Here is a 22,176-nt window from a genome sequence, read left to right on the forward strand (position 1 = left end):
GGCCAGCCTTGCTGCTCTGTTCTGGGCCAACTGTAATTTGCCTATGTCCTTCTGAGTGGCACTAGAAGCATCATAGAAAGAAAAGGTGATTATATGACAGCATGGGGCTGCTAGCGAAGCCATCATCTCATCTGGAGATAGAGAAAGACTGAATACTATAGAGCCGGTGTAAATAGTCCGGGTGGCCATTTGATTAATTGTTCAGCAGTCTTATGGCTTGGAGGTAGAAGCTGTTAAGGAGTCTTGGACCTAGACTTTGCGCTCCGGTGGAACCGCTTGCCGTACGGTAACAGAGAGAACAGTTTATGACTTGGGTGACTGGAAGCTCGGCCCCAGTGATGTACTGGGCTGTACACACTACGGTCGGATGCAGAGCAGTTGCCATACCTGGCAGTGATGCAACTAGGATGCTCTTGATGGTGCAGCTGTAGAACTTTTTGAGGATCTGGGGAACCATGCCAAATCTTTTCAGTCTCCTGAGGGGGAAAAGGCATTGTGGTGCCCTCTTTGCAACTTTCTTTCTGACTTTCTGTGTTTAGACCATGATAGTTTGTTGGTGATGAGGACACTAAGGAACTTGAAACTCACGACCCGCTCCACTACAGTCCTGTCGATGTGAATGGGGGCGTGTTCAGCTGTCTTTTTCCTGTAGTTGCTTTAGCCTGCCTGGAGTGCCTGATTGGTTAGGTATGACATTATGGGACTATTATATTGGTTTCATTTTGCCAGACAAGCTCAATGAAGCACAGTTTAAGTATTTGAAATCATTTCCAATAGGTCTGACACACACACAAACACTCACAGCTGAATGCCGCTGAAGAAGGAGCCAAACAGTCCCATCATACCCAGGAACTCCACCCTACTCAGGTTCTTAACGATGAACTCCTCACACACATTAGAGATCCCGTACAGCGTGGCCCCTCCCAGCACCAGCAGGTCCCCCAGGAGCTTATGGTCCCCTAGAGAGAGAGAGAGAGAGAGAGAGAGAGAGAGAGAGAGAGAGAGAGAGAGAGACTGTCAAACTGTATGAAAGAGCCATTAGTTATTAATGACAAAGTGTCTATCCTATGACATAAAAAATTATGACAATGAGGCAGTGAAAGACATTGGGTGTTTAAAAGGTACAGGAAGCAACTGTGCTTGAGTTCATACATTGAGCGAATGTAGGATTTTAACAGGAGTTTCATTGATTAATTCATCTTCTTACCGTTCACATTACTGTGTTCAAAATATCTATTTTCACCATTTTAAGCAACATTACTGTGTAGCTGGTAAGACAAATCGGCATTATTGATTGGAAGCTCACACCAAGCAATTGCATTGTTCCTTTATTCCTACATGCTTAGTGCATACTGTATGCTGCAATAGGTTTCAGTAAGGTATGGATAAACTGTACCCAATCAAGCAAAGATCTTACAGATACTTAGCACATGCTTGAAGATTTTTAAACAATCCCACTATAAATGTAACTATTCTGTCAATCACGAGACAGAAATGAAACTACAGCCGTGTGTTTTCAATGAAACTCTAAACTCTTCGGATCCAGAACGAACACGTAATATGATTTGGATCGTAACATGTATTATTCATATCGAACCAAAATGCAATCTATCTATGTGAATCTTGTTGAGCTGGGGAAATCAAGGAGCACTTAATGCAATAGTGAGAGGGGGAGGCTCTCCATGGGTGTGAAAGGCAAACCACACCAGGGACTAACACGGGGGATCTGACTCGGTTATGGCTGAAGGTACTGTGAGGTTTGAACACAATGAGACAGCGATGGTGAACTGCACAGTGAGAACACTGTCTGTGTGTTGGTGGAGATGAGGGTGTTTGTGTGAAGGACACAGCAGACTCCACAATAGCAATCAACATATGTTTCAAGCTTTTCGCTAGATATACATACATTTTACATATCCATTTTACATACAGTTGGAGTCGGAAGTTTACATAGACTTAGGTTGGAGTCAGTAAAACTCGTTTTTCAACCACTCCACACATTTCATGTTAACAAAATGTTGTTTTGGAAAGTCGGTTAGGGTATCTACTTTGTGCATGACACAAGTAATTGTTCCAACAATTGTTTACAGACAGATTATTTCACTTATAATTCACTGTATCACAATTCCAGTGGGTCAGAATTTTACATACACTAAGTTGACTGTGCCTTTAAACAGCTTGGAAAGTTCCAGAAGATGATGTCATGGCTTTAGAAGCTTCTGATCATTTGAGTCAATTGGCAGTGTACCTGTGGACGTATTTCAAGGCCTACCTTCAAACGCAGTGCCTCTTCGCTTGACATCATGGGAAAATCAAAAGAAATCAGCCAAGACTTCAGAAAAAATGTGTAGACCTCCACAAGTCTGGCTCATCCTTTTGAGCAATTTCCCAAACACCTGAAGGTACCACGTTCATCTGTACAAACAATAGCACACAAGTATAAACACCATGGGACCACGCAGCCGTCTCCGCTCAGGAAAGAGATGCGTTGTACCATGCTACCAAACACTAATTGAGTGTATGTAAACTTCTGACCCACTGGGAATGTGATGAAAGAAATCAAATCTGAAATAAGTCATTCTCTCAACTATTATTCTTCACATTCTTAAAATAAAGTGGTGATCCTAACTGACCTAAAACAGGGATTTTTTTACTAGGATTAAATGTCAGGAATTGTGAAAAACTGAGTTCAATGTATTTGGCTAAGGTGTATGTAAACGTCCAACTTCAACTGTACACATTTTGCATACATACTTGTACTTTTATATAAAGCAGTCATTTAACAATAATACTTTACCAAACATAAACTCTTTAATCCCAACCCTCAGCCACTCTCAGCCCATCCCACCTATCACCATAGACCTCAGCTCTTTAATCCCACCCATCAGCCACTCTCAGCCCATCCCACCTATCACCATAGACCTCAGCTCTTTAATCCCACCCCTCAGCCACTCTCAGCCCATCCCACCTATCACCATAGACCTCAGCTCTTTAATCCCACCCATCAGCCACTCTCAGCCCATCTCACCTATCACCATAGACCTCAGCTCTTTAATCCCACCCCTCAGCCACTCTCAGCCCATCCCACCTATCACCATAGACCTCAGCTCTTTAATCCCAACCCTCAGCCACTCTCAGCCCATCACACCTATCACCATAGACCTCAGCTCTTTAATCCCAACCCTCAGCCACTCTCAGCCCATCCCACCTATCACCATAGACCTCAGCTCTTTAATCCCACCCCTCAGCCACTCTCAGCCCATCCCACCTATCACCATAGACCTCAGCTCTTTAATCCCAACCCTCAGCCACTCTCAGCCCATCACACCTATCACCATAGACCTCAGCTCTTTAATCCCAACCCTCAGCCACTCTCAGCCCATCCCACCTATCACCATAGACCTCAGCTCTTTAATCCCACCCCTCAGCCACTCTCAGCCCATCCCACCTATCACCATAGACCTCAGCTCTTTAATCCCAACCCTCAGCCCATCCCACCTATCACCATAGACCTCAGCTCTTTAATCCCAACCCTCAGCCACTCTCAGCCCATCCCACCTATCACCATAGACCTCAGCTCTTTAATCCCAACCCTCAGCCACTCTCAGCCCATCACACCTATCACCATAGACCTCAGCTCTTTAATCCCAACCCTCAGCCACTCTCAGCCCATCCCACCTATCACCATAGACCTCAGCTCTTTAATCCCACCCCTCAGCCACTCTCAGCCCATCCCACCTATCACCATAGACCTCAGCTCTTTAATCCCACCCCTCAGCCACTCTCAGCCCATCCCACCTATCACCATAGATCTCAGCTCTTTAATCCCAACCCTCAGCCACTCTCAGCCCATCCCACCTATCACCATAGACCTCAGCTCTTTAATCCCAACCCTCAGCCACTCTCAGCCCATCCCACCTATCACCATAGACCTCAGCTCTTTAATCCCAACCCTCAGCCACTCTCAGCCCATCCCACCTATCACCATAGACCTCAGCTCTTTAATCCCACCCCTCAGCCACTCTCAGCCCATCCCACCTATCACCATAGACCTCAGCTCTTTAATCCCACCCCTCAGCCACTCTCAGCCCATCCCACCTATCACCATAGACCTCAGCTCTTTAATCCCACCCCTCAGCCACTCTCAGCCCATCCCACCTATCACCATAGACCTCAGCTCTTTAATCCCACCCCTCAGCCACTCTCAGCCCATCCCACCTATCACCATAGATCTCAGCTCTTTAATCCCACCCCTCAGCCACTCTCAGCCCATCCCACCTATCACCATAGACCTCAGCTCTTTAATCCCAACCCTCAGCCACTCTCAGCCCATCCCACCTATCACCATAGACCTCAGCTCTTTAATCCCAACCCTCAGCCACTCTCAGCCCATCCCACCTATCACCATAGACCTCAGCTCTTTAATCCCACCCCTCAGCCACTCTCAGCCCATCCCACCTATCACCATAGACCTCAGCTCTTTAATCCCACCCCTCAGCCACTCTCAGCCCATCCCACCTATCACCATAGACCTCAGCTCTTTAATCCCACCCCTCAGCCACTCTCAGCCCATCCCACCTATCACCATAGACCTCAGCTCTTTAATCCCAACCCTCAGCCCATCCCACCTATCACCATAGACCTCAGCTCTTTAATCCCAACCCTCAGCCACTCTCAGCCCATCCCACCTATCACCATAGACCTCAGCTCTTTAATCCCAACCCTCAGCCACTCTCAGCCCATCACACCTATCACCATAGACCTCAGCTCTTTAATCCCAACCCTCAGCCACTCTCAGCCCATCCCACCTATCACCATAGACCTCAGCTCTTTAATCCCACCCCTCAGCCACTCTCAGCCCATCCCACCTATCACCATAGACCTCAGCTCTTTAATCCCAACCCTCAGCCACTCTCAGCCCATCCCACCTATCACCATAGACCTCAGCTCTTTAATCCCAACCCTCAGCCCATCCCACCTATCACCATAGACCTCAGCTCTTTAATCCCAACCCTCAGCCACTCTCAGCCCATCCCACCTATCACCATAGACCTCAGCTCTTTAATCCCAACCCTCAGCCACTCTCAGCCCATCCCACCTATCACCATAGACCTCAGCTCTTTAATCCCACCCCTCAGCCACTCTCAGCCCATCCCACCTATCACCATAGACCTCAGCTCTTTAATCCCACCCCTCAGCCACTCTCAGCCCATCCCACCTATCACCATAGACCTCAGCTCTTTAATCCCAACCCTCAGCCACTCTCAGCCCATCCCACCTATCACCATAGACCTCAGCTCTTTAATCCCACCCCTCAGCCACTCTCAGCCCATCCCACCTATCACCATAGATCTCAGCTCTTTAATCCCAACCCTCAGCCACTCTCAGCCCATCCCACCTATCACCATAGACCTCAGCTCTTTAATCCCAACCCTCAGCCACTCTCAGCCCATCCCACCTATCACCATAGACCTCAGCTCTTTAATCCCAACCCTCAGCCACTCTCAGCCCATCACACCTATCACCATAGACCTCAGCTCTTTAATCCCAACCCTCAGCCACTCTCAGCCCATCCCACCTATCACCATAGACCTCAGCTCTTTAATCCCACCCCTCAGCCACTCTCAGCCCATCCCACCTATCACCATAGACCTCAGCTCTTTAATCCCAACCCTCAGCCACTCTCAGCCCATCCCACCTATCACCATAGACCTCAGCTCTTTAATCCCAACCCTCAGCCCATCCCACCTATCACCATAGACCTCAGCTCTTTAATCCCAACCCTCAGCCACTCTCAGCCCATCCCACCTATCACCATAGACCTCAGCTCTTTAATCCCAACCCTCAGCCACTCTCAGCCCATCACACCTATCACCATAGACCTCAGCTCTTTAATCCCAACCCTCAGCCACTCTCAGCCCATCCCACCTATCACCATAGACCTCAGCTCTTTAATCCCACCCCTCAGCCACTCTCAGCCCATCCCACCTATCACCATAGACCTCAGCTCTTTAATCCCAACCCTCAGCCACTCTCAGCCCATCCCACCTATCACCATAGACCTCAGCTCTTTAATCCCAACCCTCAGCCCATCCCACCTATCACCATAGACCTCAGCTCTTTAATCCCAACCCTCAGCCACTCTCAGCCCATCCCACCTATCACCATAGACCTCAGCTCTTTAATCCCAACCCTCAGCCACTCTCAGCCCATCCCACCTATCACCATAGACCTCAGCTCTTTAATCCCACCCCTCAGCCACTCTCAGCCCATCCCACCTATCACCATAGACCTCAGCTCTTTAATCCCACCCCTCAGCCACTCTCAGCCCATCCCACCTATCACCATAGACCTCAGCTCTTTAATCCCAACCCTCAGCCACTCTCAGCCCATCCCACCTATCACCATAGACCTCAGCTCTTTAATCCCACCCCTCAGCCACTCTCAGCCCATCCCACCTATCACCATAGATCTCAGCTCTTTAATCCCAACCCTCAGCCCATCCCACCTATCACCATAGACCTCAGCTCTTTAATCCCAACCCTCAGCCACTCTCAGCCCATCCCACCTATCACCATAGACCTCAGCTCTTTAATCCCAACCCTCAGCCACTCTCAGCCCATCCCACCTATCACCATAGACCTCAGCTCTTTAATCCCACCCCTCAGCCACTCTCAGCCCATCCCACCTATCACCATAGACCTCAGCTCTTTAATCCCACCCCTCAGCCACTCTCAGCCCATCCCACCTATCACCATAGACCTCAGCTCTTTAATCCCAACCCTCAGCCACTCTCAGCCCATCCCACCTATCACCATAGACCTCAGCTCTTTAATCCCACCCCTCAGCCACTCTCAGCCCATCCCACCTATCACCATAGATCTCAGCTCTTTAATCCCAACCCTCAGCCCATCCCACCTATCACCATAGACCTCAGCTCTTTAATCCCAACCCTCAGCCACTCTCAGCCCATCCCACCTATCACCATAGACCTCAGCTCTTTAATCCCAACCCTCAGCCACTCTCAGCCCATCCCACCTATCACCATAGACCTCAGCTCTTTAATCCCACCCCTCAGCCACTCTCAGCCCATCCCACCTATCACCATAGACCTCAGCTCTTTAATCCCACCCCTCAGCCACTCTCAGCCCATCCCACCTATCACCATAGACCTCAGCTCTTTAATCCCAACCCTCAGCCACTCTCAGCCCATCCCACCTATCACCATAGACCTCAGCTCTTTAATCCCACCCCTCAGCCACTCTCAGCCCATCCCACCTATCACCATAGATCTCAGCTCTTTAATCCCAACCCTCAGCCACTCTCAGCCCATCCCACCTATCACCATAGACCTCAGCTCTTTAATCCCAACCCTCAGCCACTCTCAGCCCATCCCACCTATCACCATAGACCTCAGCTCTTTAATCCCAACCCTCAGCCACTCTCAGCCCATCCCACCTATCACCATAGACCTCAGCTCTTTAATCCCAACCCTCAGCCACTCTCAGCCCATCACACCTATCACCATAGACCTCAGCTCTTTAATCCCAACCCTCAGCCACTCTCAGCCCATCCCACCTATCACCATAGACCTCAGCTCTTTAATCCCACCCCTCAGCCACTCTCAGCCCATCCCACCTATCACCATAGACCTCAGCTCTTTAATCCCAACCCTCAGCCACTCTCAGCCCATCCCACCTATCACCATAGACCTCAGCTCTTTAATCCCAACCCTCAGCCCATCCCACCTATCACCATAGACCTCAGCTCTTTAATCCCAACCCTCAGCCACTCTCAGCCCATCCCACCTATCACCATAGACCTCAGCTCTTTAATCCCAACCCTCAGCCACTCTCAGCCCATCCCACCTATCACCATAGACCTCAGCTCTTTAATCCCACCCCTCAGCCACTCTCAGCCCATCCCACCTATCACCATAGACCTCAGCTCTTTAATCCCACCCCTCAGCCACTCTCAGCCCATCCCACCTATCACCATAGACCTCAGCTCTTTAATCCCAACCCTCAGCCACTCTCAGCCCATCCCACCTATCACCATAGACCTCAGCTCTTTAATCCCACCCCTCAGCCACTCTCAGCCCATTCCACCTATCACCATAGATCTCAGCTCTTTAATCCCAACCCTCAGCCACTCTCAGCCCATCCCACCTATCACCATAGACCTCAGCTCTTTAATCCCACCCCTCAGCCACTCTCAGCCCATCCCACCTATCACCATAGACCTCGGCTCTTTAATCCCACCCCTCAGACACTCTCAGCCCATCCCACCTATCACCATAGACCTCAGCTCTTTAATCCCACCCCTCAGCCACTCTCAGCCCATCCCACCTATCACCATAGACCTCAGCTCTTTAATCCCAACCCTCAGCCACTCTCAGCCCATCCCACCTATCACCATAGACCTCAGCTCTTTAATCCCAACCCTCAGCCACTCTCAGCCCATCCCACCTATCACCATAGACCGCCCTTGTTTGGTTTCCATGTGCCATATATTTTTCAATTATGCTGTGATGTTTTACTACTTTTTTTAACCTTTGTAATCGTATATTATCCTCAGATTGTTATCTAAAGATGAAAACCTTTCATACAAGTATGATTATATTATTTATTGACTGACTATGGCTTTCCAGATCACCCAACACTGCTGTTTGTTAGGTTCATTTTAAGAGCATGTTGTGATTTTTTAACCGTTCCTGAACCTGTGACCAGAAACAAGCTACATGGTGGCAATACTAGAATAAGTGATCTATTGATTCTGTCTCTTCACAACAAAATCTACAGAGCTGATATTGTTGTATGCCCCATATATACAGCATTCTGTCAGTGGCAAGAATTTATATAATTGTTTAAATTGAAAAACTCTAAGTGTTGAATCAAGTGTAGTTTTTTTGTACCAGTTCATAAACCATATGCCATGGAATTGGTACATCAGATCTCCTCCCATTTATTTTGCAACCTGTATGGCACAGCTGTCAACATTTTTGTCCTCAAATTAAACTGGTATATTTTTCTATTTATGCCAGATCCTTTCTGCCAATTTGTATCTTTAATATATGGCAGGCAAACAAGTTCCCAACCTTCTCCCTTTTCCACTTGCCTCCTCCATTTTGTGGTTGTGCTGCAATCAGGTGGTTGTAAATTTGGATTGAGCAGATATTCCCGTATCTACTGGAGAACCATTTGGGGTTTAAGTACAACTTAAGTATGAGTGTGTCACAGTTTCTGTTTCTTTCGGTGTGCGTTTCCTTAGGTTACTGCTGGAGGGCACCCTTACCTTGCTTCTAGCTCCCAGGTTACCCTGATTGCTTCTTATTGGTTTCACCTGTGTTTGATTGCCCTCTCTGTTCACCTGGTTGCCTGGCTATTTAGGTTCCTCTGTTGGGCTGGATCCTTGCTTAGGTCTTATGTTTTGTTTAGTGCACTCTTGTGCTGTTGCCTTGTTTCTGTGAAGACTTTAAGTAAAGTTCTAGATTTAAACTTACCCACTGTTTGCTGTGTTTCTCTGCGACTGGGTTCGAGTTCATTCAAGCATCATTGTAACAGAGTGAAGCTTTTAGTGAGAGGTTTTAATATTTAATCATTTTTGCCCCCAAACTCATATTCATTATGTAAATAGGCAGGTTTAATTTTGTCTGGCTTAGCATTCCAAATAAAATTAAGTATTTTTTGCTCATATGATTTTAAAAACGAATCATCTGGAATAGGCAATGCCATTAGTAAATAAGTAAACTGTGATAGGACCAAAGAGTTAATCAATGTGATTATTCCATAAATAGACAAGTATTTACCTTTCCATAGTTGCAGAATCGTATCTATTTTCGCTAACTTTCTATAGAAATGAATTGTGATAAGTTAATTTATTGATCATTAGAAAACCCTTTTGCAATTATGTTGGCACAGCTGAAAACAGTTGTTCTGATTAAAGAAGCAATAAAACTGGCCTTCTGAAGACTAGTTGAGTATCTGGAGCATCAGGATTTGTGGGTTCGATTACAGGCTCAAAATGGACCATAACAAAGTACTTTCTTCTGAAACTCATCAGTCTATTCTTGTTCTGAGAAATTAAGGCTATTCCATGCAAGAAATTGCCAAGAAACTGAAATCTCGTACAACACTGTGTACTACTCCCTTCACAGAACAGCACAAACTGGCCCTAACCAGAATAGAAAGAGGACTGGGAGGCCCCAATGCACAACTGAGCAGGAGAACAAGTACATTAGAGTGTCTAGTTTGAGAAACAGATGTCTCACAAGTCCTCAACTGGCAGCTTCATTAAATAGTACCCGCAAAACACCAGTCTCAACGTCAACAGTGAAGAGGCGACTCCGGGATGCTGGCCTTCTCGCGTGGAATAGTCTTAATTTCTATGGACAAGAATAGACAGACGAGTCTCAGAAGAAAGTCTTTGTTTCTGGCCGTTTTGAGCCTGTAATCAAACCCACAAATGCTGATGCTCCAGATATTCAACTAGTCTAAATGCCAGTTTTATTGCTTCTCCCATCAAAACAACAGTTTTCAGCTGTCAGCATCAATTAGCCTTTTAAAATGATAAACTTGGATTAGCTAACACAATGTGCCATTGGAACATAGGAGTAATGGTTGCTGATAACGGGCCTGTGTACGCCTATGTAGATATTCCATTAAAAATCTGCCTTTTCCACCAACAATAGTCATTTACAAAATTATGTCAAATCAAAGTTTGTCACGTGCACTGAATATTACAGTGAAATGCTTACTTACAGGCTCTAACCAATAGTGCAAAAAAGGTATTAGGTGAACTGTACAGTCTACACTGTATTTCTGATCAATTGATGTTATTTTAATGGACAAAATGTAAGCTTTTCTTTAAAAAACAAGGACATTTCTAAGTGACCCCAAACGGTACCGGTGCTGTTAATTCCTCTATTTATTTCATTAGTCTAATCTATTTTTACCTGTAAACTGCTTTAGTTTTAATGATGAGTATTGCATTGAATGGTCTCTAAAAGTACATTTAAAAGTGCCCCATTCAAAAGTGCCCGATATGTTGTGCAAAAAAGTCAATTGCAAATTATTTTGTCTTTAGTTAAGAACAAATTGTCATCCAATAGGCTTTGATTCAATTTCCAATATCCCCATCCACTTGGAAATTCTGTAAGAGTTATATGGAGGCCAATTAGACGGTGGTCCGATCGCATTCGGTCTCCTATTAATACTTTTTTGACCTTTTGATGCCAGCAAGAACAAGACGAGGAAGTAATCAGGACGGATAGCTCCGCCATGTATATCTTACTTGATCAGGGTTGTTCAAATCAAATCACATTTTATTGGTCACATGCACATGGTTAGCAGATGTTATTGCGAGTGTAGCGAAATACTGCTTACAGGTAAGCAGCATCTAACAGCAGCATCTAACAGCATCTAACAGGTAATATCTAGCAATTCCACAACAAAACCTAATACACACAATCTAGCGAAGGAATGGGATGAGAATATATAAGTATCAAATATATGGATGAGCAGTGACAGAGCGGCTAAGATGCAACAGATAGTAAAGAATAGATAGTGAAGGATACATTATACATTATATACATACGAGATGAGATATGTAAACATTCTTAAAGTGGCATTATTAAAGTGAATACTGTTCCATGTATTAAAGTGGCCAATGACATCAAGTCTGTGGGTAGGCAGCCGCCTCTCTGTGCTAGTGATAGCTGTTTAACAATCTGTCTGTCCCAGCTTTGATGCACCTGTACTGACCTCACCTTCTGGATGGAAGCGGGGTGAACAGGGAGTGGCTCGGGTAGTTATGGCCGTCCTTGATGATCTTTTTTACCTTCCTGTGACATCAGGTGCTGTAGGTGTCCTGGAGAGCAGGAAGTTTGCCCCCGGTGATGCGTTGTGCAGACCGCAACACCCTCTGGAGAGTCTTGCGGTTGTGGGCGGTGCAGTTGCCGTACCAGGCGGTGATATAGCTCGACAGGATGCTCTCAATTGTTCACCTGTAAAAGTTAGTGAGGGTTTTCGGTGACAAGCCACATTCTTTCAGCCTCCTGAGGTAGAAGAGGTGCTGTTGTGCCTTCTTCACCACACTGTCGGTGTGCGTGGACCATTTCAGTCTGTCGGTGATATGAACACAGAGGAACTGAAGACTTTCCACCTTCTCCACTGCTGTCCCGTCGATGTGGATAGGGGGGCGCTCCCTTTGCTGTTTCCTGAAGTCCACCATCATCTCCTTTGTTTTGCTGACATTGAGTGAGAGGTTGTTTTCCTGACACCACACTCTCGTCGTTGTTGGTAATCATACCACTGTTGTGTCGTCCATATATCCACTAGTTTTAATGTATCCATGATCTTCGTGATCTCCTTCAGTGTTTGAGGGTGATAGTTTGTAGAGTGATTTTCTTTACGATCCATTGAGGTACTTAAAACCGTATTATAATCTCCCACCATAATAATATATTATTTTGTTGCTTGCGAGCTCAATAGATTATTATATATATTTTCGAAGAAGTGTAGATCATCATTATTTGGCCCATATAGATTAATTAGTCAGATCTGTTTTTGGTCCAATAGCATATTTAAAATAATCCATCTTCCTTGCCGACAGTTTTCACAATCAGATCCAAATTTGTATTAATCAGTATAATCCCCTCTTTTGAGTTTCTTTGACCATGACAAAAATATATTTCTCCCTCCCAGTCCATTTTCCACCTAACCTCATCTATATTTGTAGAATGAGTTTCCTGTAAACAATAGATGTTATATGCTTGATCTTTTAGTCATGTAAAAATGTATCTTAGTTTTTTAATGATCTGCTAAGCCATTACAATTATAACTGGCTATACTTATTTCCCCACTTACCATAATGATAACAAAGTTCAAATTATACTTACCACAACCAATTTTTGTAAACTTACCATTAAAAAGCACCATGATGATTAACTGTCCATATAGTTGTACCATAATAATTAGCCCTTTTAAGCATACTGTAGCTGCAACTTTGTAAACCTCCAATGTCCTATTGTTCCACCCACTAAAACCTCCCCCCATATCTCCCCCCACCATCAGACCATCTCCCTGACTCATGACACACCTTTGCATCCTAAAGCAAACCCTTGGCCGCGAAATGGTGTTGGCCAGAGGGAAATATGGGCAGTCCCATGATAACATCTACGAGGGTGCTTAAGATAACCAACCAAATAACATGGAAAACAGTCAGGAAAAAAAGAAATAGTAACAATAATAGATAATAGTAATATAAATGATAACAACATCTTATAAATGCATGCGCATATTTAGAAAGTCCGAGCAAGGCTATAAGCATGTCAGCCCAGCCTGCTCAGTTCCTTGGATTCAATTGTTCAAATTCTTTTGAAGAAAATGAAGAGAAAACAACCTGAACATATCACAAGACCAGTACTTCTTTTTAATGTCCATTACATGCAAGACATATTTCACGTAGTCGTCATTATGTCCTGTTGTATTCCGACCAAAAAGGAAGAAGGAAAAAGGACCATAGATTGTAACGGCCGCTAGTTAGTAAAACTTAGTCTTAGGCATCACACTGCCCATGGAGGAATACCCAGGTTTCATTTACAATCGACTCTGACACAGCCAAGGCACGATAGCCAAGAATACATGCAGTTATATAGAAACGTATAATATACCTCTCTCGCTTAGAGAAGTGCTTTCATAAGGCAGTTTTTGTATTAGTTCTACCGTTAACTTTAATCACTTTATCCCAGTGTTAACCAGCCCACACACACTAGAGACAACAACCCTGTTGACAATACCTAATCCATTTGCCGGTGTGTATCGGAACAATGATCATCCTTTACATATTTTATATATAGATGTATTTTTTAAATGTAAAAGTGTAATAACACCAATTATTTTAGGATCGTATAGGCCTATTCCAAATAGAGAACTTAGGCAGGGTTTTAATTATATAATCCTTTATCCTAGCCCTATAATAAATCATTTCATATTTATTACGTTTTATCTTAAAAGCTATTCGTTCAGATTCACAGCTTTTAAGTCATAATATACCCGACCTCAACAATTAGGCCATATCATATCAAACTAAAAAAACAACCTTGATATTTCTAATGTACAATCTTCAAATGGAATAAGTAAACAATCATATAGAAAAAAAAGGGGCTGCTAATACCCATCCTCTTACCCATCCTCTTACCCATCCTCTTACCCATCCTCTTACCCATCCTCTTACCCATCCTCTTACCCATCCTCTTACCCATCCTCTTACCCATCCTCTTACCCATCCTCTTACCCATCCTCTTACCCATCCTCTTACCCATCCTCTTACCCATCCTCTTACCCATCCTCTTACCCATCCTCTTACCCATCCTCTTACCCATCCTCTTACCCATCCTCTTACCCATCCTCTTACCCATCCTCTTACCCATCCTCTTACCCATCCTCTTACCCATCCTCTTACCCATCCTCTTACCCATCCTCTTACCCATCCTCTTACCCATGCTCGCCTTCCTCTCAATCAAAACCTGATATTACTTCCCTGTAGTCCAAAGTGGTGTGTGAGCATGTGTGTGTTACCTAGGCCCTGTTGTCTTCCCACCAGGACGTCTGTCCCCACCATTAAGCCGATGCCCAGCAGACACACCCCGACGCCCACAAAGTGCACGGCCTTGTACCTCACCAGCAGGAAGAACCAGGACAGCAGCAGCACCACGGGGATGGTGAAACAGTCTAGGAGCTGACAGACAGAGCGGAGAGATACGGGGTTAGAATGGACACACTGAACTCTAGTTCATAGAGACACACAGGGAAAATGGTTTCAATGGAGTATCCAAGATACTGTACACCACATAGACAAAATACACACCAGAGATGGTATCACAGCAGAGCTAAAAACCACCCACCACAAAGTCCAGGGGGTGACACATAGGACAGCGGGGACACACAGTACTACAGAGGACGAGGTCAGAGGACAGTCCAACACTAATGGTGATGAGAGAAAATAAGGATGGCGAATTAGGGGTGATGGTGGATGGCGTGTCAGGGAGGAGAAGGGGCCATGCAGGAGGGAGGAGAGGAACATTTATGATCGCCTAGGGGACCATCAGGTCTCCATTCTGGGAAGCCTCTCTGGCACTTAGTGGTAGCACTATGGGCTCACTCTCTGGGAAAGGTAGTGCACGGGAGAACGAGGGGTTAACCGCAGGACAGCAAACCCCATTACTGCTCATCACAGGTCGAGTACACAGAGGAGAAGAGGTGGTGCGGTGGATCTCCTGGCAACTGACAACATCGATGTGTTCAACGAATGTTCTGACACCTCAGACAACCCTGGCATAATAACGTGTGGTTTATCGATGTGTAAACGAATGTTCTGACACCTCAGACAACCCCTGGCATAATAACGTGTGGTTTATCGGTGTAAATGAATGTTCTGACACCTCAGACCACCCTGGCATAATAACGTGTGGTTTATCGATGTGTAAACGAATGTTCTGACACCTCAGACAACCCTGGCATAATAACGTGTGGTTTATCGATGTGTAAACGAATGTTCTGACACCTCAGACAACCCTGGCATAATAACGTGTGGTTTATCGATGTGTAAACGAATGTTCTGACACCTCAGACCACCCTGGCATAATAACGTGTGGTTTATCGATGTGTAAACGAATGTTCTGACACCTCAGACCACCCTGGCATAATAACGTGTGGTTTATCGATGTGTGCAACGACAGCCCAGTATGTCTCACTCGCTCAGCAGGCCAGCGTGTTTCTGCCTAATGGAAGGCCTTTTCACCGCTTGGTTATATAAACCTGTCTGTTACTGTAGTGAAGCGTGCCCTTGAGCGAGAGAGAGTAGAGAGAGAAAGTGGAGGGAGGGAATGAGGGGGACAATCACAGAGAGCGGGAGAGAGAAAAAGAATGACAGAGGGATGAGAGAAGGATGAGAATGACAGGATGACAGAAGGATGAGAGGAAAAGGAGCAAGAGCGAGAGAGAGAGAGAGAGAGAGAGAGCAAGAGAGAGAGAAAAAGGGAAGTGGAGAGAGATCAATAAACAGTGTAGGGATAACGATAACCATGAGAGAACCCTGAAAGTGAGTGAGTGATTGAGGGTTGAGTTCTGTGTTTACTCTCACCTGTTCTCTCAGGGCTATCTGGGGAACAGCTCTGGCATTAACCCGACAACTTTTACAGTGAATTACTAGCAAAATAATAGACCTGACATTGTCAATGACATTCTCTGCTCCTTTTTACAAATACCAGCAAACTAATGAAACCGATACAATTATCACAGGTCCTATGAGACTTAGCCAAGTGAGGAGAAAGAATGATGCGATTTAGTCAGTCCTAAGACTCTCCGCTTAACTCTGCCGAAATAAATCTTCAACTAATTCCTCTGTTTTACAGTGATTTGTCCCCAGGACCGCAGCTGGCTACCTGCATGTCTTGAAGTGGAGGACTGAGTAGCATTCAGATGTAGGATCTTAATTTGATCACTCTTTTGCCTAGCAGGAAATGCACACTTGTAGTGTATTTGAGGTTTAAAAAGGCTTCTAAAGTTGTCGATTTCCCTAACGAGGAATGTATCAACCCCTACAAAAAATAGTCCACGTAATAATTCACATTTCCTGTTGCTGCAGCAAACTGGCTCAAATAAAGATCCTACATCTGTAGCTGCCTGTTCTAACGAGTTGACGAAGAGGAGCTTTCCCCAGATGTGTCCACTGATCTCCTCATACTGGAGCCTAGCCAGACACCATGACCATTCATAACAACTAATCATTTCCCCTTAATGGGAAAGTATTTTATAGCACCATCTCATGCCCACTTCTCTTCATGCCTGCATATTAATATTGATGAGGCATTGTCTAAAAATTTTATAGTTTACATAACACTGTTGAGAATTGTTCTGGCTATTTCTCTCCTCCACCCTCCTCCAAAGGAATCAGTTAGTGAAAGCCAATCAAACTAAATAGCAAATTACCCTGCACAGAGTAACAAGAGGAGAGGAAAACGTGGCCTTAGAGGGAGAGAGTCCATTGATAAAGTCTCCAACTAACAACCAAAACTACTTCATTTGACTTCACTTGACCTGAGCTGTTCTCTAAATATCAAACAAACTTGCACAACAGACCTCGAAAACAAAAATACTGAGGAGTCCCAGATTGAGTTCTAGCTGTTTACTGAGTCAATATTTACAGTGATTCCATGAGCACCCCTTCCTCTGAATGTTTAATCACCTTCGCTATATGCTCAGGCTGGGTTTACTTTGGAGAGAGAGAGAGCTGCTGCTGTGCAATGCTACTCTCAAATATCTCTGTCTCTACACTGTGGAAGAGAGTCACCCTATCACTCTCGTCACCGTCCGACCTAATCATTCAGTGACAGTCACACCATGCGGATAGATCCATCGCTGTGTAAACAGTAGCTGCAGGCCATTAGTGTGCTTGTCACATCAGTGCGTTGTGCTGACTTTGGGTCAGTAGGGCATGGAGGTACTGATCAACTCGTCACTGTGTCATCCCGCCTGTCTGTCTGTCTGTCTGTCTGTCTGTCTGTCTGTCTGTCTGTCTGTCTGTCTGTCATCCCGCCTGTCTGTCTGTCTGTCTGTCTGTCACAGGGCCATACGACAGGGGAATGAGGTCTGTCTGTCACAGGGCCAGACCACAGGGGAATGGAAATGAGGTCTGTCTGTCTGTCACAGAGTCAGGCGACAGGGGAATGGGGTCTATCTGTCAGTCACAGGGCCAGACCACAGGGGAATGGGGTATGTCTGTCTGTCACAAGGCCAGATCACAGCGGAATGAGGTCTGTCTGTCTATCAGTCACAAGGCCAGATCACAGCGGAATGAGGTCTGTCTGTCTATCAGTCACAGGGCCAGACCACAGGGGAATGAGGTCTGTCTGTCTGTCTGTCACAGGGCCAGACCACAGGGGAATGAAATCTGTCTGTCTGTCTGTCTGTCTGTCTGTCACAGGGCCAGACCACAGGGGAATGAGGCCCTTCTGTCTGTCAGTCACAGGGCCAGACCACAGGGGAATGAGGTCTATCTGTCTGTCAGTCACAGGGCCAGACCCCAGGGGAATGAGGTCTATCTGTCTGTCAGTCACAGGGCCAGACCCCAGGGGAATGAGGTCTATCTGTCTGTCAGTCACAGGGCCAGACCCCAGGGGAATGAGGTCTATCTGTCTGTCAGTCACAGGGCCAGACCCCAGGGGAATGAGGTCTATCTGTCTGTCAGTCACAGGGCTAGACCCCAGGGGAATGAGGTCTATCTGTCTGTCAGTCACAGGGCCAGACCCCAGGGGAATGAGGGGATTCTGGTACCTTTTACACTCCCCCTACTTTACTTCAACAGAACAGTCAGCCCTCCACATCACTGGCCCTGACACTCCCACTCCCGCTGCTCCAGCCCAGAGCAGGACTCAGGCCCAGGCCATGGATTATCTCTCTCTGTCGTGAGACAGCGGTGCCGTGCCGGTCATCGATTCCACTTCCTAAAATAACGGCAAGGCAGAGCGGTCTCGAGTGGCGGTCGGAGCTGAGCGGTATCTGATGGATATAGACACTGACACTCCATCTGTTTTCTGTCTGGCTGAGTAGAGGCAGAGGCAGAGACCCACAAGCTGACAGAAGACACATTCACAGATGGTATTCTGCAAACTTGTTTCCACATGGTTCCCTCCCACTACTTGCAAATGGAAATGACACATCTCAGCTATGATCTGAAGAGGGAATTGATCTATTTGCTTCCGATTGTTGCCGATACCTCACATTTTCAGGCTACCACAGACTTGACGAATGAAAATGACACTGCAATATGCCGGTATAGAATCTGGTGAAACTACTCAACTGATATGGTTTCAGTACAGCATGTACACCACAAGAGCTATCTATACCCATTAACACAACTTTGCAGTTGGCACGGATCTCATTTCTCCTCTCTCTGAGTGTGAGAGGCCTGCATGCTGGAGGAACTGGAAGAGTCCTGGTTAGCCGGTGGAGTGTTAATGGTATCGTCTGTTCCCGTTCAGCCCTAACTGACTGCACTGAGAGGAGAGAGTTTAGAGGCCTGATTCATCACTAGAGAGGGGATACCGACACACTGATCCTGAGTCCTACCTGGGCTCTGGAGGAGTGGAGGAAAATGTCAGATTCCGGTGAGATGAGAGGAAACCAAATCTATTGTGCTCTAACCGAGGCTCTCCTATAATCATTTAATCCTCCCTCCATCCATCCCTCCAGCCCTGCGCCAAGGAACTGATGCCTTTCGGGTGGATCTGAGTAAGGCTCCTCTGGCATAACTGCAATTTAATGAAGATGAACTGACACACGGGATGAGAGTCAGCCAGTGTACCTTTAATTAGCCATCTTATTACGTAGACTCGGCAAAGGTCACTGCCGTACTACTGTCTTATGTCTGTCCAGCGGCCAGTCAAGGGAATGCCTTGTACCCGACACATGCACGCACGCACCCCTGCGCACATACACGCACACCGAAGGCTTTCACATGTGATAGATGAAAACAGACTCACCTGTACGCTGGTGAGTGTGGTGTATTGGTAGGCTTTGATAACCAGGTAGTTAGCCTCGATGTCTATCAATCCCAGAATCATGTACTTCCACCATCGCCTTTTCAGTATTGCCAGTAAATTCTCCTCACCTGTGAAGAGGATAAGAGAGACATGGTCTAAAAAAAACGTCTGTTCCCACAGGGATAGTTTTTTTAAATATGAAGTGAAAGTTGAATTAATCATGCTGCAGTTTTTGATGGTGTTGTATTTTTATCTATTATAAATTCATACAATTCAAATGATATCTTTGAATATTTTGAATTATTTAATATTTTGATAATTATTTAATTATTTGAATTATTTTGCCCATGAGATGTTGTGGGTGGATATAATTGACATTGTCTAGGGATAAGTGCGTAAGCTCCTTATAAGCCTTAACATGCTGAAACTACCGTATATAAGATTTCCCTTCCAGCTTCAGTGTGTGGCTAACATTTCAAACGAATTAGAAGACAGACACAAAGACGGAAACAATTAACATGACAAATCAAAACAGATTAACAAAAGCACACACGAGAGAAGTCGGCCTTTCCCCGAGGATCATGGAAGGAAAAAGCGTTCCGGCAATCTCAAGAGATCAATGCAGTCACCGGCCAGCTAGTTATTTATTTTCAATTCAACTCAGTTACTATACAGCTAGCAAAGTGCAGTAATCTCTTAACACAACAAGCCCAACATGAGAGTGTTCTAAAATGGCCGCCTTTCTTTATGACCATAATTGGCGAAAGAAAGCTCTCTGGGATCAGAGTGTGGGTAGAGAGAGAAATAGAGTAAGGCAGGAGTGGAGGAATAATTGGAGACAACAAAGAAGTGCAGGCAGACTTTCAGCCCAACAATATTTCCAGGGGAGCGAGTGGGAGGCGTTCAAAAGCAAATTATTTTCAGCCTCAAAAACATCAAACTGTCAGACACAGGTTGGTGGGGTTAATACTATGGCAGCTATAGTGTTGTACACTGATACCTTTAGAACAATGATACATGGTACTGGTACTTTATTGAAATCAAAGTTAACTCTGTAACAGATGCACTGAAGGAAATGGTTTAATTACCCTGCATTTACATATTGACAGTCTTTCTATGCACACAAAAATATGTATAGCTGCCTAGAGTGAACACAAGTGTAGAACGAACAGAAACCTTTGTAGGGAAATCGTTCGAAATGGCTTCCATTCCTTGACTGGAGGGAGTTGAGTATTACGTATTTTATTAGGATGCCCATTAGCAGCAGCTACTCTTTCTGGGGTCCACAGGAGTGCAGTGCATTGATGGGGAGCCGTTTTCTTTCCCAAACTCTGATGGTTCTGTGCTCTACTAGCTAACAACCATTTTCACTGATTTCCACTGGGACATGTTCTAGCTTTTTATTTTTTAACACTGGGTATGGGTCACACAGCACAGCAAACATTACCGAGCCTGCCAGCCAGCCAGCCTGCCAGCCAGCCAGCCAGCCAGCCAGCCAGCCAGCCAGCCACTGTTCACAGAGAAAGGTAAATATTTCCTAAAGATAGAGGATTATTTACTGAGCTATATGTCCAAGTCTAAGCGTCCATCTCCAAGAGCAGGTTATCTGTTCATTTAAACAGGGATGTCATTGTATGCTCTTTCTATATCAATCTCCTTCTACCTAGACAGTATAAAGTCAGTGAGGAATAGGCTTATCTGTTACCATTCCTCTCTACGGCAAAGCTATAAAGATAAACACTCCACATATATTCTATTGCATTACTGTTACTGTACCTCGCCTATCTACAGTAACGGTCTAAGTTCACATGTCGAGCTCAGAATCACTCAAGTAGCAGCATCATGAAGGAGCTTGTCCTCGCCGCAGCCGGTCCGAAAACACAATCAACAGGAGGAAAAATACATTCAAAAAAAGCAATCAAACACCTCTTATTAGAGCCAAGTGTCTCTGAGCACGCTATTATCACAGCCTGCCTGGCACTCACACACTTTATGTGCTCCATGGGTCAGTGCCATTTCAGACACCGAACAGCTATTTAAATGTACCCGAGGAAATCAGAAAACATCTCCAGACCTGGTTAGAAGTGCAGAGGAGACGTGATGCGTATGGGGATCAGGATGTGTTAGCAGGCAGCAGCTTTTAATAAGGCCAGAATAAGAGAACATTAACCTGTCTGGGTAGTGACAGTGAAAATGAAGCTAGCTAGCTAGCGCCGGTCCCCTGGAGCTCCTCTGGGTACACACACACTGATTGGCCATGTAAAAACTATTAAACCATGCTACTGGAATAATTCCTGCAGGGCTCCGCATTTCAATACAATTACTCTACCAATTAAGGCACTACTAGTCCTACAACTTGATCAAGAATAACAAGACCATTGGATGTAATGTTTCTTTAGCAACCTCATAGTTCAAACAATTCTAAACACCGAGGTCTTCGATCATTGCACATTTAGAAAACTGCACAATGAGATATGAAATACGTTCCTAAAATAAATGCACCTAAAATGATCCAAAACATTCACTTACTCTACAACCAAAATGTCATTTTTAGAATCCTTGACATGTCTCCCTTTCATTGCAGGTTACAGTCCCCAATTATCTCTTTTGGCCTGCTGGACCTGTAAATGTTA

The 22,176-nt window shown here is 45.4% G+C and overlaps 1 protein-coding gene across 1 annotated transcript in view; it reads right to left on the reverse strand.

The window, feature by feature from the left end:
- Positions 1–22,176, reverse strand: part of slc35f1 (solute carrier family 35 member F1) — a 122,712-nt gene that overhangs the window by 23,677 nt on the left and 76,859 nt on the right. Inside the window, exons 3-5 of the mRNA XM_020454678.2 lie at positions 19,544–19,671; positions 14,580–14,739; positions 803–959 (exon numbers count right to left, since the gene is read on the reverse strand). Coding sequence (XP_020310267.1) covers positions 803–959; positions 14,580–14,739; positions 19,544–19,671 — 445 coding nt within the window. The remainder of the gene's footprint in view (positions 1–802; positions 960–14,579; positions 14,740–19,543; positions 19,672–22,176) is intronic.

This window comes from Oncorhynchus kisutch, linkage group LG21 (genome assembly GCF_002021735.2).
Source record: "Oncorhynchus kisutch isolate 150728-3 linkage group LG21, Okis_V2, whole genome shotgun sequence".
Classification (NCBI taxonomy): domain Eukaryota; kingdom Metazoa; phylum Chordata; class Actinopteri; order Salmoniformes; family Salmonidae; genus Oncorhynchus; species Oncorhynchus kisutch.